At 45.2% G+C, this 15,269-nt stretch overlaps 1 protein-coding gene across 3 annotated transcripts in view; it reads left to right on the top strand.

Annotated features, from left to right (window-relative positions):
- The window catches only part of sh3bp2 (SH3-domain binding protein 2), a 17,516-nt gene extending 3,135 nt beyond the window's left edge, over positions 1-14,381 (top strand). For 2 of the 3 annotated variants that reach the window (XM_030342486.1, XM_030342484.1), the window contains exons 2-13: positions 4,052-4,191; positions 4,684-4,786; positions 7,635-7,752; positions 7,990-8,057; positions 8,831-8,916; positions 9,360-9,431; positions 9,730-10,543; positions 10,881-10,998; positions 11,138-11,193; positions 11,418-11,493; positions 13,738-13,797; positions 13,885-14,381. In XM_030342486.1, coding sequence (XP_030198346.1) covers positions 4,056-4,191; positions 4,684-4,786; positions 7,635-7,752; positions 7,990-8,057; positions 8,831-8,916; positions 9,360-9,431; positions 9,730-10,543; positions 10,881-10,998; positions 11,138-11,193; positions 11,418-11,493; positions 13,738-13,797; positions 13,885-14,022 — 1,845 coding nt within the window. In that variant the 5' untranslated portion in view covers positions 4,052-4,055 and the 3' untranslated portion in view covers positions 14,023-14,381. The remainder of the gene's footprint in view (positions 1-4,051; positions 4,192-4,683; positions 4,787-7,634; positions 7,753-7,989; positions 8,058-8,830; positions 8,917-9,359; positions 9,432-9,729; positions 10,544-10,880; positions 10,999-11,137; positions 11,194-11,417; positions 11,494-13,737; positions 13,798-13,884) is intronic. The other variant, XM_030342485.1, reaches the window with a different exon arrangement.
- Positions 14,382-15,269: the final 888 nt, after the last annotated feature.

Below are 15,269 nucleotides of genomic sequence, written 5' to 3'. Positions count from 1 at the left end.
TGCTCTACGGAGGGGTTAGGGGGGGGAATAGGTTAAGGGGATGGTAGCTTCAGGGAGAATTGAAGGAGGTTTGGTGTTAGTCCACATAGACTTAAGGTGTGTTTACGAAGGTTTAGGGTAAGTCTATGCAGATTTAGGGTGGATTTAAGAAGGTTTAGGATATTTCAATTAGATTAAGGGTTGCTTGAGGAAGGTTTATGATAAGTTTAAGTCGATTTAGGGTGGATTTAAGTCAAGGAGCTATGGGACAAATTGAAGAATGTTGTGGTTAAGTCAATTAGATTAAGGATTCATTTAAAAAGGTTTAGAGTAAGTCTAAGTAGATTTAGGGTGAATTTCAGAAGGTTTAAGGTAAATCAAGTAGATTTAGATTGAATACAATGGATTATACGCCTGGATAATACAATACACACTAATACAATAACTTCAAGTGGAAATGTACAATCACAGCTTAAATAGCCGGTCATACTTCTCTTCTGCTGTGTCTATGTGTGTGTTTGTGTCTGTGTGTGTGTGTGTGTGTGTGTGTGTGTGTGTGTGTGTGTGTGTGTGTGTGTGTGTGTTTGTTTGTGTGTGTGTGTGTGTGTGTGTGTGTGTGTGTGTGTGTGTGTGTGTGTGTGTGTGTGTGTGTGTGTGTGTGTGTGTGTGTGTGTGTGTGTGTGTGTGTGTGAGTGAAAGACAGCGAGAACGAGAGACCTATTTGTGTCTTTCAACACTAAGAGATATTGTTTTTGAGAGGTCAAGCCCATATATGGCCAAAGATGGTATAGAAACGTGTGTTAGTGTGTGTGTGAGTGTGGGGGGGGGGATGTTTTTGTGTGGGTGTGTGTGAGGAAGCGTCTTGACTCGAAAAGCCGCTCCTAGCCAAAGCTTCCCTTTCTGGCAAACAGAAAGTTGTCGTCTTTAGCTTAGCATTGTTTATTTTAGCTAAGTGACAGACTCTTACACATCCCACAATGTTTGCGTGGGCGCGCACACACACACACACACACACAAACACACGCACACATACACACACACATACATATACACACATTCACTCAAATTGACTTACACAGACACACGCACAATAGCATACAAACAAACACACACACGCAGCATCACCCTACTGACTGCTGCATACACACACTTTCCATTTCCGTTATTTTCACCTCCCCCCTCAATGTTCTCCTTTTCTCCTTCTCACCCCTCCTAGTCCTGCCTTCCCTTATCTCCTATCTCCTCTGTAAACATTAGGAACTAAAATAATGTCACCGAAATAATGAAACTGAAACTACCATTGATTGATTAATTGATTGATTGTCTTTATTTCAAACATGTAAGTTCTATCAAATAATTTATATAAATATGAATAATAACTAATGATATATTATCTTATTTATATATCATGAATAGCCATGTATGGATAGTATAAATGTCGATATATAAATAAATATTATACATACAAATACAAATACCATGTATGTCACAAAACTACAGTCTACATATGTCAATGTTACAGAGGCTCCTTTACATTTCTGTACTTTTTGAGGATGATGTCTTTATATATTTTTATTAAACTGTTTTGGCTTTTTCTGTACTTCCACACTTAACTTATTCCACAATTTAAATCTGTTGATGCTGATACAAGCTCTTTTTGGTTGTGAAAAAGTCAGTCAGTCAGCCACTCTCTCTCTCCAAGTCAAGCCACATTAACTTATTTGTTAACTCTCTCTCTCTCTCTCTCTCTCTCTCTCTCTCTCTCTCTCTCTCTCTCTCTCCCTCTCCCTCTCTCTCTCTCTCTCTCTCTCTCTCTCTCTCTCTCTCTCTCTCTCTCTCTCTCTCTCTCTCTCTCTCTCTCTCTCTCTCTCTCTCTCATTATCTTCTTTGGGTGTTCAGGAAGCTGAACATTTCCTTGGGCGCTGGAAATTATGGGTTTCCTGCATCTGTGTATGTGTCTGCGTGGTTGTGTGTGTGTGTTGGTGCGCGTTGGTGTGCACGTGTGTGAATGCTGGCAAGTGTGAGAGAGACACTCAATACCAAGTCAACAGAACCAAACGAAAGAGAACCAAAGAAACGAAGGAAGGTTTTCTTTTTCCTTCCTCCAGCAGGGCGATAGAGAGATAGGGGGGAGAGAGTAATTGCAACATTCCTGATCAAGTGTAGAACCAGTCTCCAGTCGGTACCATCAGTCAGGAGGGTGTGTTCTCAGAGTGAACGGCTAGAGTCCATTCTGTTAGACTAGTCCTGAAGGACAAGACCAGAGGGCAGAGAGTTTTTGGGACTTGACCCCACACATGGACATTGGGTCTCTATTCTACAGCGTGCGTTTGAAACCCTAAGGAGGAGACTGAGCAAGAGGTAGGCAGCACAGAGCTCCTCTAATGTGTAGCCCACATCCTCACTGCATTATTACTGTAGCCCACATCCTCACTGCATTATTACTGTAGTAACATTATTACTGTAGCCCACATCCTCACTGCATTATTACTGTAGTTACATTATTACTGTAGCCCACATCCTCACTGCATTATTACTGTAGTTACATTATTACTGTAGCCCACATCCTCACTGCATTATTACTGTAGTTACATTATTACTGTAGCCCACATCCTCACTGTATTATTACTGTAGTTACATTATTACTGTAGCCCACATCCTCACCACATTATTACTGTAGTTACATTATTACTGTAGCCCTCATCCTCACCACATTATTACTGTAGTTACATTATTACTGTAGCCCACATCCTCACTGCATTATTACTTTAGTTACATTATTACTGTAGCCCACATCCTCACTGCATTATTACTGTAGTTACATTATTACTGTAGCCCACATCCTCACTGCATTATTACTGTAGGCACATTATAACTGTAAACCACATCTTCACTACCTTATTACTGTACGGTATTTCCTTTGTAAGGTTAAGGAAACACAATGAATCTTATATACTAATTAAAATATACTTATGAATACTATATTCAATTTCGGCCAAGACGTTCCGCAAGCTACCATAGAATTCTACCCACTGGTCATTTAATTCTTATAGTGTGTAATGTGTTGATGGGTGTGTAATGGGTATGGTGTCATGATTATAGTAGTATAATATGTAGTAAGTATAGTACCATAGTATTTAATGAGAATAGATGGGCATAGTAAAGTGTGCAATGATTTTGATTTGGACAAACAAAGATCATTTCATCATACAAACATCTTATAAACTCTATTTTGTCTGTGACACGTTGAGTTATTTGTTGCGGACTCTCATATGCCAGAGTATTGAAAATTTATGCGATAAAGGTTACAATTTTACTTTTGTTTGCCTTGCTGTGACGTCGTGACCCTGCCCACTACTGTAATTATGTGTGTTTACGGTAGAGCTCAGCCTCCAGCACTTTAATTACTTTTCTCCTTTTCCTCCCTGCCTTGGAAGACGTTATCTCCTCTCTTAACCATAATCTGATGCTAAATCTCTCTGAACCATAACACACCATGATGACCTACCATTCCCTATCCGTCTCGCCTCTCCTCCTGATATCTCCTCCCCTCCCTCTCTCCTCTCCTTGTCTTGTGTTCTTTCTTCTCCTCCATCCCCTCTCATTGCTCTCCCTCCTGCTCTTCTCTCCTCCCATATCCTGTCACCGTCCTTCTCCTCCTCTCCCCATCTCCTCTCTAATCCCCTTTTCTCCTCTCTTGTTGTCCCTGTCCTCCTCTCATTTACATGCTTTTCCTTTCACTTTAAAATGTCTTCCTCCCACCTCCTTCACTCCACTCCCCTGCTCCTCCACCTTCTCTTTCCCTCCCCCACATTCTCCCCTCCCAACCCAACTCCTCTACCTCCTTCGCCTCCACCTCTTCTTTTCTCCACTTCCTCCTCCACATTCTCCCCTCTCCACCCTCCTCCTCTACCTCCTCCTCCTCCCCCTCCCCTCTCCACTCCCTCATGCCTCCACCTCCTCCTCCTCCTCCTCCTCCTCCTCCTCCTCCTCCTCCTCCTCCTCCTCCTCCTCCTCCTCCTCCTCCTCCTCCTTCCCCTCCTCCTCCTCCTCCTCCTCCTCTCCCCTACAGATCCATGGCCTCTCTGGAGATGTGTTGGCCGGCCCCCATGCGGGCCATCGGGGCCCAGAACCTCCTCACCATGCCCGGGGGCGTGTCCACCTGTGGCTACCTGCACAAGAAAGGAGGCAGCCAGTTCAGCCTCATGAAGTGTGAGTCACAGGCCCCGCCCACCTCTTGGTTTACATGCTTTTCATTGGATAAGGATTAGATCAATTAAGTACAGAACAGTAATATGCGTATAATGATAAGTAAATGTACTTTATTGATCTCAGGCACAGCAGAAATTAGGGATATTTCTTTCATCCAGATTGAGCCAGACAGACTCAGATTCAGATTCATTCGGATAGATCCTGTTAAACATCTACTACAACCTCCCATTTCCCTGTGGAGATTATCCATTTCTATCAAATTAGGTTCCTCATGTTTGTAAAGGGTAAATGAGTGAAAGACAATGTGATATTACTTTCATAGCTGCACAACTGATCCTCCCCTCTCTCCTCTACCCCTCTACTTCCCGCGTGCTCTCCTCCTCATCACTACCTCCTCCTATCCTCTCCTCCTCCTTTCCTCTCCTCCTCCCCTCCTTCTCCTTTTCCTCCTCCTTCATCTCCTCTTCTCTCCCCCTCTCCTGCTCTCCTCAGGGCCTCTACGGTACATCATCCTCCACAAGGGCTGCGTCTACTACTTCAAGAGCAGCACCTCTGCTGCTCCCCAGGGGGCCTTCTCCCTCAACGGCTACAACAGGTTAGCCTCTCTCCGTTAGCCTCTCTCCCTCAACGGCTACAACAGGTTAGCCTCTCTCCGTTAGCCTCTCTCCCTCAACGGCTACAACAGGTTAGCCTCTCTCCGTTAGCCTCTCTCCCTCAACGGCTACAACAGGTTAGCCTCTCTCCGTTAGCCTCTCTCCCTCAACGGCTACAACAGGTTAGCCTCTCTCCGTTAGCCTCTCTCCCTCAACGGCTACAACAGGTTAGCCTCTCTCCGTTAGCCTCTCTCCCTCAACGGCTACAACAGGTTAGCCTCTCTCCGTTAGCCTCTCTCCCTCAACGGCTACAACAGGTTAGCCTCTCTCCGTTAGCCTCTCTCCCTCAACGGCTTCAACAGGTTAGCCTTTCTCCGTTAGCCTCTCTCCCTCAACGGCTACAACAAGTTAGCCTCTCTCCCTCAACGGCTACAACAGGTTAGCCTCTCTCCGTTAGCCTCTCTCCCTCAACGGCTACAACAGGTTAGCCTCTCTCCGTTAGCCTCTCTCCCTCAACGGCTACAACAGGTTAGCCTCTCTCCGTTAGCCTCTCTCCCTCAACGGCTACAACAGGTTAGCCTCTCTCCGTTAGCCTCTCTCCCTCAACGGCTACAACAGGTTAGCCTCTCTCCGTTAGCCTCTCTCCCTCAACGGCTTCAACAGGTTAGCCTTTCTCCGTTAGCCTCTCTCCCTCAACGGCTACAACAAGTTAGCCTCTCTCCCTCAACGGCTACAACAGGTTAGCCTCTCTCCGTTAGCCTCTCTCCCTCAACGGCTACAACAGGTTAGCCTCTCTCCGTTAGCCTCTCTCCCTCAACGGCTACAACAGGTTAGCCTCTCTCCGTTAGCCTCTCTCCCTCAACGGCTACAACAGGTTAGCCTCTCTCCGTTAGCCTCTCTCCCTCAACGGCTACAACAGGTTAGCCTCTCTCCGTTAGCCTCTCTCCCTCAACGGCTACAACAGGTTAGCCTCTCTCCGTTAGCCTCTCTCCCTCAACGGCTACAACAGGTTAGCCTTTCTCCCTCAACGGATACAACAGGTTAGCATCTCTCCCTGTTAGAATCTATCCCTCAACGTCACAACAGGTAAGCATCTCTTCCACAACAGCCATAACAGGTAAAAACATGCCTCTCAAGTTTCACGCATTCGGCGTGAGACACACGCAATTCATCCCATGCACAAGCTCACACGCCACACTTCGTATCTCTCAAGCAGAGAAATAACCAGGATAGCGCCCACCAACTTGCGCCTCTATTTAACAGTGGAACAGGCAAGAATCAAATGGGTTCCCCGTACGTAGGGTGACCAGAAGCACTCTTTTGCCTAGACATGCCCACTTTTTGAGACACTTTAAAAAAGAATGTGTCCGGGCGGAATTTCAAAATCGTCCGGGATTCTATTAAAGCCTCATACATGTTTACATTGAATTTGCATTGCGTTCCTCTGGGTCGGTCACAAAACTAGTTAGGCTACGCCCTCCCCTACTCAGTTCTGTTCGCTTTGCATTGGTGGAAGTGAGTAGGGTGAGTGGTTAAGTAGAGCCTTCAGATTGGACGGTTTGACTTTAGAGTTACCGTCATGTTAGCATCGAGCCCTCATCAGCTACAATAAGTTAGCATCTCCCTCAATGGCTACATCAGATTAGCACCTATTTTATTTGTAAACAATGGGTAATGCTTCACAGTCACACGCTTAGGCCTATTGCCTCATTAGGCCTATTGACGCACAGGAAGTGATACCATTACCACACAAGGTTGAGATGAACCGAGTAACACATGGAAGAAACCGTGGGTGTATGATAAGAGGAAGAATCTAACTAAATTGGGACTTCCTTGCTCTGAGGAAATTGCGTTTTTTACTTCCAGTTGCATTTTTACTTTCAGTGCTCAGCATCGAGTTGTCATGTTCTCGTAAACTGTTTCTTTTCTTCAGTCATTTTGGAGTTTTTCTATCAATCAACCTAATCTTTTATAATCATCATTTAATATTATATAACCTGATGCATTCCAGGTTGATTTCACCTACATTATAATCCTATGTTATAGCTGAAGTTACATTCTAATCCTATGTTATACCTGTATTACAGGGTGATGTTCCTACATTATAATCCTATGTTATACCTGTATTACAGGGTGATGTTCCTACATTATAATCCTATGTTATACCTGTATTGCAGGGTGACGTTCCTACATTATAATCCTATGTTATACCTGTATTACAGGGTGATGTTCATACATTATAATCTTATGTTATACCTGTATTACAGGGTGATGTTCCTACATTATAATCCTATGTTATACCTGTATTACAGGGTGATGTTCCCACATTATAATCCTATGTTATACCTGTATTACAGGGTGATGTTCATACATTATAACCCTATGTTATACCTGTATTACAGGGTGATGTTCCTACATTATAATCCTATGTTATACCTGTATTACAGGGTGATGTTCCTACATTATAATCCTGTTATACCTGTATTACAGGGTGATGTTCATACATTATAATCCTATGTTATACCTGTATTACAGGGTGATGTTCATACATTATAATCCTATGTTATACCTGTATTACAGGGTGATGTTCATACATTATAATCCTATGTTATACCTGTATTACAGGGTGATGTTCATACATTATAATCCTATGTTAAACCTGTATTACAGGGTGACGTTCATACATTATAATCCTATGTTATACCTGTATTACAGGGTGATGTTCATACATTATAATCCTATGTTATACCTGTATTACAGGGTGATGTTCATGCATTATAATCCTATGTTATACCTGTATTACAGGGTGATGTTCATACATTATAATCCTATGTTATACCTGTATTACAGGGTGATGCGGGCGGCGGAGGAGACCACCTCCAATAACGTGTTTCCCTTCAAGATTGTCCACTTCAGCAAAAAACACAGAATCTGGTTGTTCTCTGCAGCCAGTGAGGAGGAGAGGAGGGTGAGCCCTGACACATGAACACATGACACATGTGTGTTTCCGTGATCTGCTGCTGCTTCCCTTTACCTCATGACCCTGATAACACACGCACACACAGCCACGCACGCACGCACGCACTCACGCACGCAGGCAGACAAACAGACAGACAGACAGACAGACAGACAGACAGACAGACAGACAGACAGACAGACAGACAGACAGACACAGTTCTGCCATAACAGTGCTGTCCCTCCACAGAAGTGGATGAAGTCTTTGCGCAAGGAGATTGACCATTACAACGACCGGAGAGAGTCCCTGATCACTTTGTAAGTACATATTAAATACATATGCAATGTGGATATGTAAAGAGAGGAAATAGAACATGCAGGACCCCTGCAAACCTCTGTGCACCAGATGCTGTTCACATGAGTCACACTGAGCGCGACCACTAAACCACGGAGTGGTTTGGTGTGAAGGTTCTGTGAGAACTCACATCAGAGGTCGACTGCGGTACTTGACCTCGTCATTTCTGAGAACCCGTTGGTTCCTGGAACCTGTTGTTACGACTAGTACAACGTCATCTCCCTCCAGCAGGTCTCACTAGCACTACGTCACCTCCCTCCACCTGGTCTCTACCTCCATCAGGTCCCACCTCCATCAGGTGTCACCTCAATCAGGTCCCACCTCCATCAGGTCTCACTAGAGCCAGGTCCCACCTCCATCAGGTGTCACCTCTATAAGGTCACACCTCCATCAGGTGTCACCTCAATCCGGTCCCACTTCCATCAGGTCTCACTAGAGCCAGGTCCCACCTCCCTCCATCAGACATTAAATATTACCGACAGCAGAATCCAAAGAGATAGGGCAGGTAAAGGTAAAGTCAAACCATTTCCATTAACCGTAGAATTACTTGGACCTGTGAGGTTGGTTGGATGGTTAGCTGCTAAGTCTGTTAGGGAATCTCTTCCTGTCGTGATCATATTAGGTCATGTTAATGTACTTGTTAATGTGGCCTTGGGTGTCTTGAAAGGCGCCTCTAAATTAAATGTATTATTATTATTATTATTACTCTATGTAACAATTTCCTCTGCTTCCATAGCGAGACCGACTCTGATGACGAGAGCTTCTATGGGAGCATAGAAAGACCCATGGATATTAAACACTCTGAGGACCACACAGAGGATGGTACTGCCTTAACACAAACACACACTCACACACACACAAATATACACACACACACACACACACACACACACACACACACACACACACACACACACACACACACACACACACACACACACACACACACACACGCATGCAAGCACTGATGCACATTCACACACACGCACACACAAACACATCACACCACACACCAATCACAAACGCACACGCATAACCACACACACACACACACACACACACACACACACACACACACACACACACACACACACACACACGCACACACACACACACACACACACACACACACACACACACTCACTCACACACAATTTCATCCACATGCACCTGCTCACAGACACACACACAACCACCAACACACACATATGTTGTACACATATCACATATCTTATTTTCAATGTTATTTATTCCCCCGTGTCAAGACTATATGGAGGAAGATGAAGATGACGATGAGGAAGACTATGTCAAACCTGACAGTTCCCCAACATCGACAGGTACACACATTTACACGAACAGAAAAAACACACACACACACACACATGCTCAAACACTTTTGTATGTTTGATTTAGTCTCTTGACTAAAAGAATCGATGAATGTTAAACAAATCTATAATCTTTTGGCAGTTTGGATGTTTACTTTATGTATACATGTATTTGTTATTCCTTTGTAACTTGATATAAAATTGTTACTTCCTGGTTACTTACTTATTCCTTCCTGTTTGCTTCTTGGCAACTCGCTTACAACTTCCTGGTTCCTTGTTAATTACTCCCTGTTTTCTTCCTGGTTACTAGTGGTTGACTCCAGGTCCTTCGCAGGTCGTCCCAACGTCCCTCCCCCGGCCTACCCTCCCCCCCCAGTGCCCGCCCCACCCCGCTCTCTGACCTCTGACCCATCCTACAGGTTTAGCAAGGGCCCCACCCTCCCACCCCCCGTGCCCCCGCCCAACAAACTGTCCCCGAGCTTCCCACCCAGAAAGACTCCCCCACCCTTCCTCCCCCCCTCTATCCTCAAGGACCCCGGGAGGAAAGGAGCCCCCAGCAGCTCTCTGGCCCCGCCCCTCCCGCCGCCCCCTAGCACCAAGAGGCTCCTCCTGGGGCGGGGCTTGGTGCTCCCGGAACAACGCCCCTCCGAGGTCCGGAAGACTCCGCCCGCCATCGGCAAACTTCTGGAGCACTGCATGCTCAACGACCCCCCCGCCCTCAAAAGTCCCCGGGGGCTGCCCGGTAACCAAGGCAAACTATCGCCGCCGCCGCTGCCTCCTCCCATTCCCGCTCCCTGCCCCCCCTCGTCCCACCCGGCCCGCCCTGCTCCTCCCACCCACCCTCCGCAACCCCGGACAGGCCAAGGACCAGCCTCCCCCAAGCCCCCCCCCGCCCCGCCAAACCTTGCCATACCACCTATCCCACCGACCACGCCCATTTGGACACCGAGCACGCCCATTTGGACACCGACCACGCCAACTCGGACACCGATCACGCCCACTTGGACACCGATCACGCCCACTAGGTCACCGACGCCCACTTGGACACCGACTACCATCACTCGGACAACAACCATGCCCACTCGGGCACCAACCATGCCCAGTGTAGCTGAGAATGCAACGCAGTACGTCATGATTTTTTATTACAGGCCACTGTTAGCATATGGCTAGCTAAAATGCCTAGGTAACGTGCATAATTTACTGTACATTTTTTGCTAAATAACTAGTATCTATAACTTTAAAAGTATCTATAACTTTAACTAAGCATTTTGCTAGATAATTGGCTAAATTTACAGTTCGCATAATGCTAGATTGCATGCTACATTTGGAGTTATTTTAGGGTTAGCTAACACGCTACACTTACAGTTAGTTTATGACCGGCTAACATGTTTCCATTACAGTTACCATTTAGCTAGGAAACCTGTAACATATAGAAAATATTAAGTTCTGGTTTTCTCTCAGAAGAGAGTCCCCAGATGGTCAGAGTTTCCGGACCTCGGTGGACGAGATGCCGGAGACCGGCAGGAGAAAGTCAGGCCTGATCCAGAGAGGGGAAGACTCTGATGACGACTATGAGAATGTAAGCTAGAACTACACTTGGTATGGACTTGTGTTCTGCCTAGTTGTGTTTGGGTCTTTGTTGTATTGTGTTGTAATAGCGTTGTGTTGTGTGGTTTGCTTATGTTGTGTTTTGTAATGTGACATCTTTCTCTTCACAGGTTCAGCTACCAGACTCAGTCTTCATTGACACGACAGAAACCAGCAGCGTAGAGAAGTGAGAGACATAAACTGTTCACCATTTAACCTCAACACCCAACTCATTACTGTCCCTCCCTACCTAGTCGCCGTCTGAATATTTGTTTGTGTGTGATGGCTGGCTGTTGGCTAACACTGCTGTATGAATGTGTTACTAAATGTGTGTATGGATGGTTGAATGTGAAGCATTTATGTTGATTTGAGTTTACGAACATGCATTCTATTTACCTTTTTGTTTAACAGGCTGTTTAAAGAGACATCCTCAGCGCCCCACGATGGACTGTATGGAATCAGAAACTCAGGCACTAAAACGAACAAGGTAAATAGACAGATGGATGGATGGATGAATGGATAGATGATCGATGGATGATGGATGATGGATGAATGAATGGATGGAAGTAAAAGGTTTTGGCCCGTTTACTAAGACTAAGTAAACTAATGTTGGATGAATGTCAATCAGCAATGATTTTCTCCCCCCCTCTGGTGTTCTGCGGGCCTTCTGAAATTGGGCATTTGGTGAGCCATTGATCTAAATGATATTCCATATAAGAGCTCAGCAGCTCTCATAGCTGTATCTTGTTTTTTTTTTCCAACAAAAATGAACGCATACAATCTGTCCTAGCCATGAAGCTTTCTAAATGGGTGCCGGTAACAAAACAATCCACAAGTTTGGTTCTGTGTTCACCCGCCTCTGAGCATGCTCACGGATTTGTTCATTTGAGTCTCGTAGTACATTTATATAACTGGGAACTGGGAGCTCATTAAGATTCAGAAGTGGGTGCTTACGCTCTGTTCAAATCAGTTAGCAAACACAACCTCCTACACTTACCCTTGCGACTTTTTGAAATGTTGCTCTGAATGACCACAATGCCTTAAACACAGCCACTATCATCTGCCAACTCAGTCTCTAGTGATGCGTTCCAGAGACCATCCAAAGCAATGGGATGTGGGACTTATCCTACCTGAACTGTACTAGCTCCTACTTGGTGAAGTGGGGGTAGGTCGATCACCCCCCTGTTCGATAGTAGGAGGTTCCACTCCGACGGTGGGATATTCCACTTCGACAGGCATTCCAGTTCACTTTTCTTAGTTCGAGGTGGGATAAGTCCCATGTCCCACTGGTTTGGATGGGCTCTGGAACGCACTATAAGTCTGTCACAGCCCCGGTGGAAGGATTAACCAGGCAAGTGTGGATCAAAAATGACTGCACCGCTTTAGAAACAATTCAATTCAGTAGCAAATTATCTTACCACCAGAGTGTCATGATACACTGCGTGTGACAACCACTGAGATTGATCGAGGTCTACCCGCCCTCATCGACGTCATGCAAAGCAAGCAACTAGTCCACCATTTAAAACAACATTAAAGTCACTTCTACTTTTTGGCAGCAAAGCCAATGATGAAATAATGTATTTTTTCCCACGCATTTCCGAACAGCTACAAAATATAACCCAACCAGGCTGCCCCTACTTGCCTCTACTCAAAATAGTTGAGATTCAGATATTGAATTCAATGATAGCAAATACAGAAACAAAACTAAGGAGTGGCAGTAGCTCAGGAGGTAGAGAGGGTTGGCTGGTAACCGCACGGTTGCTAGTTCGATCCCCGAGGGTCAAGGTGTCCCTGAGCATGAAACGAAGCTTAACTGCTCACGACCAGTTGGCAGTTGCCCTGAATGGTTGACTCTGCGGTCTGTGTTTAATTCGGTGAATGTCAGGCAAATGCACTCTATTTACCATAACCCCCCCCCGGTGTGTAAACACAAAAGAGAGGTGTAAACGCCTTTTGAGTCCACCATTGGAGATGTTCCTGAATCCTCGGACGCCAGCATTCCGAGTTGCACTTTTGACGTCATTTCCGGTCCCAGAGCATTTATAGCGTTCACGTTCGTCTTTGTGATTGTGTCATGAAATTGGCTAGTCGTTGTTTATCGTTAGCTACATTAGCCTCTTTAGCAAACCAGCCCCAAAAACAAACAACACAACTTTACATTGTATTGCACGTAGAGCAAGACCATGCAATACATACATTGGTGACCGGAATAAAGTAGCAAGATAATCAAGTTTGTAAGAGCATTTCAAATCTACATTAAAATTACCAACGGGGTACAAATGCAAAGACAATAAATCTCTTCACGGGCGCAGCCATTTTTTGTTGAGAGCGTCATTACTGTTCTCGGTCTACTCTCAGAATTCTGAGAGATGAAGACAAAAAGGGGGCGTGCCTCCGAGAAATGCCGCAAGAAAGCTGGGATATACACTTCCGACTCGGAAGGCTGGCGTCCGAGGATTCAGGAACACACCACAACTACCTAGCAAGGGCAGTTCTTATGAGCTTACTCTGGTTGAATGAACCAAAGAAACAGCAATGGGAGCTTCTAAACACTTGTTTGGGTTATAATTGATGACAATGGCTCGGCAACTGCTGAGCTCAGTATGCGTGTACACTGCGAGAGGGTGTGAGTCAAACATCGACATATCAACTATCAACCTGGGGTCGTAGCAAACCTGCTAAATTCTTAAGGAGGTAAAGAGTGAACCTCACGTGTTTTCCTGTGCTGCAGGTGCTCGTGGTATGGGATGTGAGTGTGGGGAAAGCCAGGAATTACCGTCTGTTTGAAGAGGTAAGAGTCTTCATGCACCTGCATGACAAAACACCTGTCATACAATACTCGATCCAAAAGTGATCTTTGTTATTCGTTTGGTTTCAGGACAAGAGAGTGTTTCTGGACATTGACGTAACCTTCCTGTCCCTGGAGGCGCTGGTCGAACACTACCATACCCACCCTCTGCCTCACCACGGCTCCCTTTGTCTGCAGACACCTTACGGGGACTCACACCCCAGGTGACCCCTGACCCTCTGTCTGCAGACACCTTACGGGGACACACACCTGGTGACCTCCAACCCTGACCCTCTGTCAGTCATTTTAGCCTTCGGTGGATTAAACCTCTCACCTCTTACCCTCTAACCTGGGGTCACTAGAAGACCTGGAGCTCAACAAGTAAACCAGCGGACTGGTTCCATGTGGTTGTCTGGAGGACAGCTCCAGAAGGGGAGCGTCTGTTCCAGTGGGATGTACTACTTCTGATACTACTAGTAGTAGAACCAGGCATACACGAGAGAGTTATCCAATCAGAATACAGAAGGAAAGCACTGCCTGTCGTAGTAAGGAATATTTCCAATGCTGACCTGAGACTAGGTCTTATGGAGAATGGGTGGAACACAGGAGCTCCTCTACATATAGTGATGTGCTACAGTATAAACTCACAGATGATTGACAATAGCAGCACACAGATCAAATGGACCAATAGCAGCACACAGTTTGAATGAACCAAAAGCAGCTCATGGAACAAATGGACCAATAGCAGCAAACAGATCAAATGGACCAATAGCAAATCATGGAACAAATGGACAAATAGCAGCTCAACAGATTGAATTGACCAATAGGAGCTCAGATTGAATGGACCAATAGAGCTCACAGATTGAATGGACAAATAGCAGCACACAGATTGAATGGACCAATAGCAGCTCATGGAACAAATGGACCAATAGCAGCTCACAGATAAAATGGATAAATAGGAGCTCACAGATTGAATGGACAAATAGGAGCAGACAGATTGAATGGACCAATAGCAGCTCACATTTCCCTGATCAGATCAAACTTCACCATAATATTTATGTACCCCATTTTAAAACACAACAATCATCTATAAATACATAACAATTATCTATGTTTTAGGCCTAAAATATGTTTTAAAAAAGTAACAATCAATTTCCAATGGTATACAATACAACATTAAAAAACCTAAAGCATACAGTTCTAAAATACATTTCTAATGGACGGACACGCGTACAGAAACATTTGGAAAAAAAGGCATTTTCTAAACGACTCAAATAGAACACAGATCTATCTTGGTTGCTTGGTTCCTTTATAATAAGCCAACGGGTAGACACTGTAGATGTTGTACAGAGGTTGGCCACAAGATGACGCCGTAACAACACTGTTTTATCTGAGACGGGACGACCGTACAGAGAGACCATTTTTTTCTTGTATGTTTGCGCTGTGTTGGACTGGAATTAAATCACAGGGCTGCG

Source organism: Gadus morhua, chromosome 19, assembly GCF_902167405.1.
Source record: "Gadus morhua chromosome 19, gadMor3.0, whole genome shotgun sequence".
NCBI lineage: Eukaryota > Metazoa > Chordata > Actinopteri > Gadiformes > Gadidae > Gadus > Gadus morhua.
Note: the sequence above shows the minus strand (reverse complement) of the source record. Positions and strands in the feature narration are given on the sequence as shown.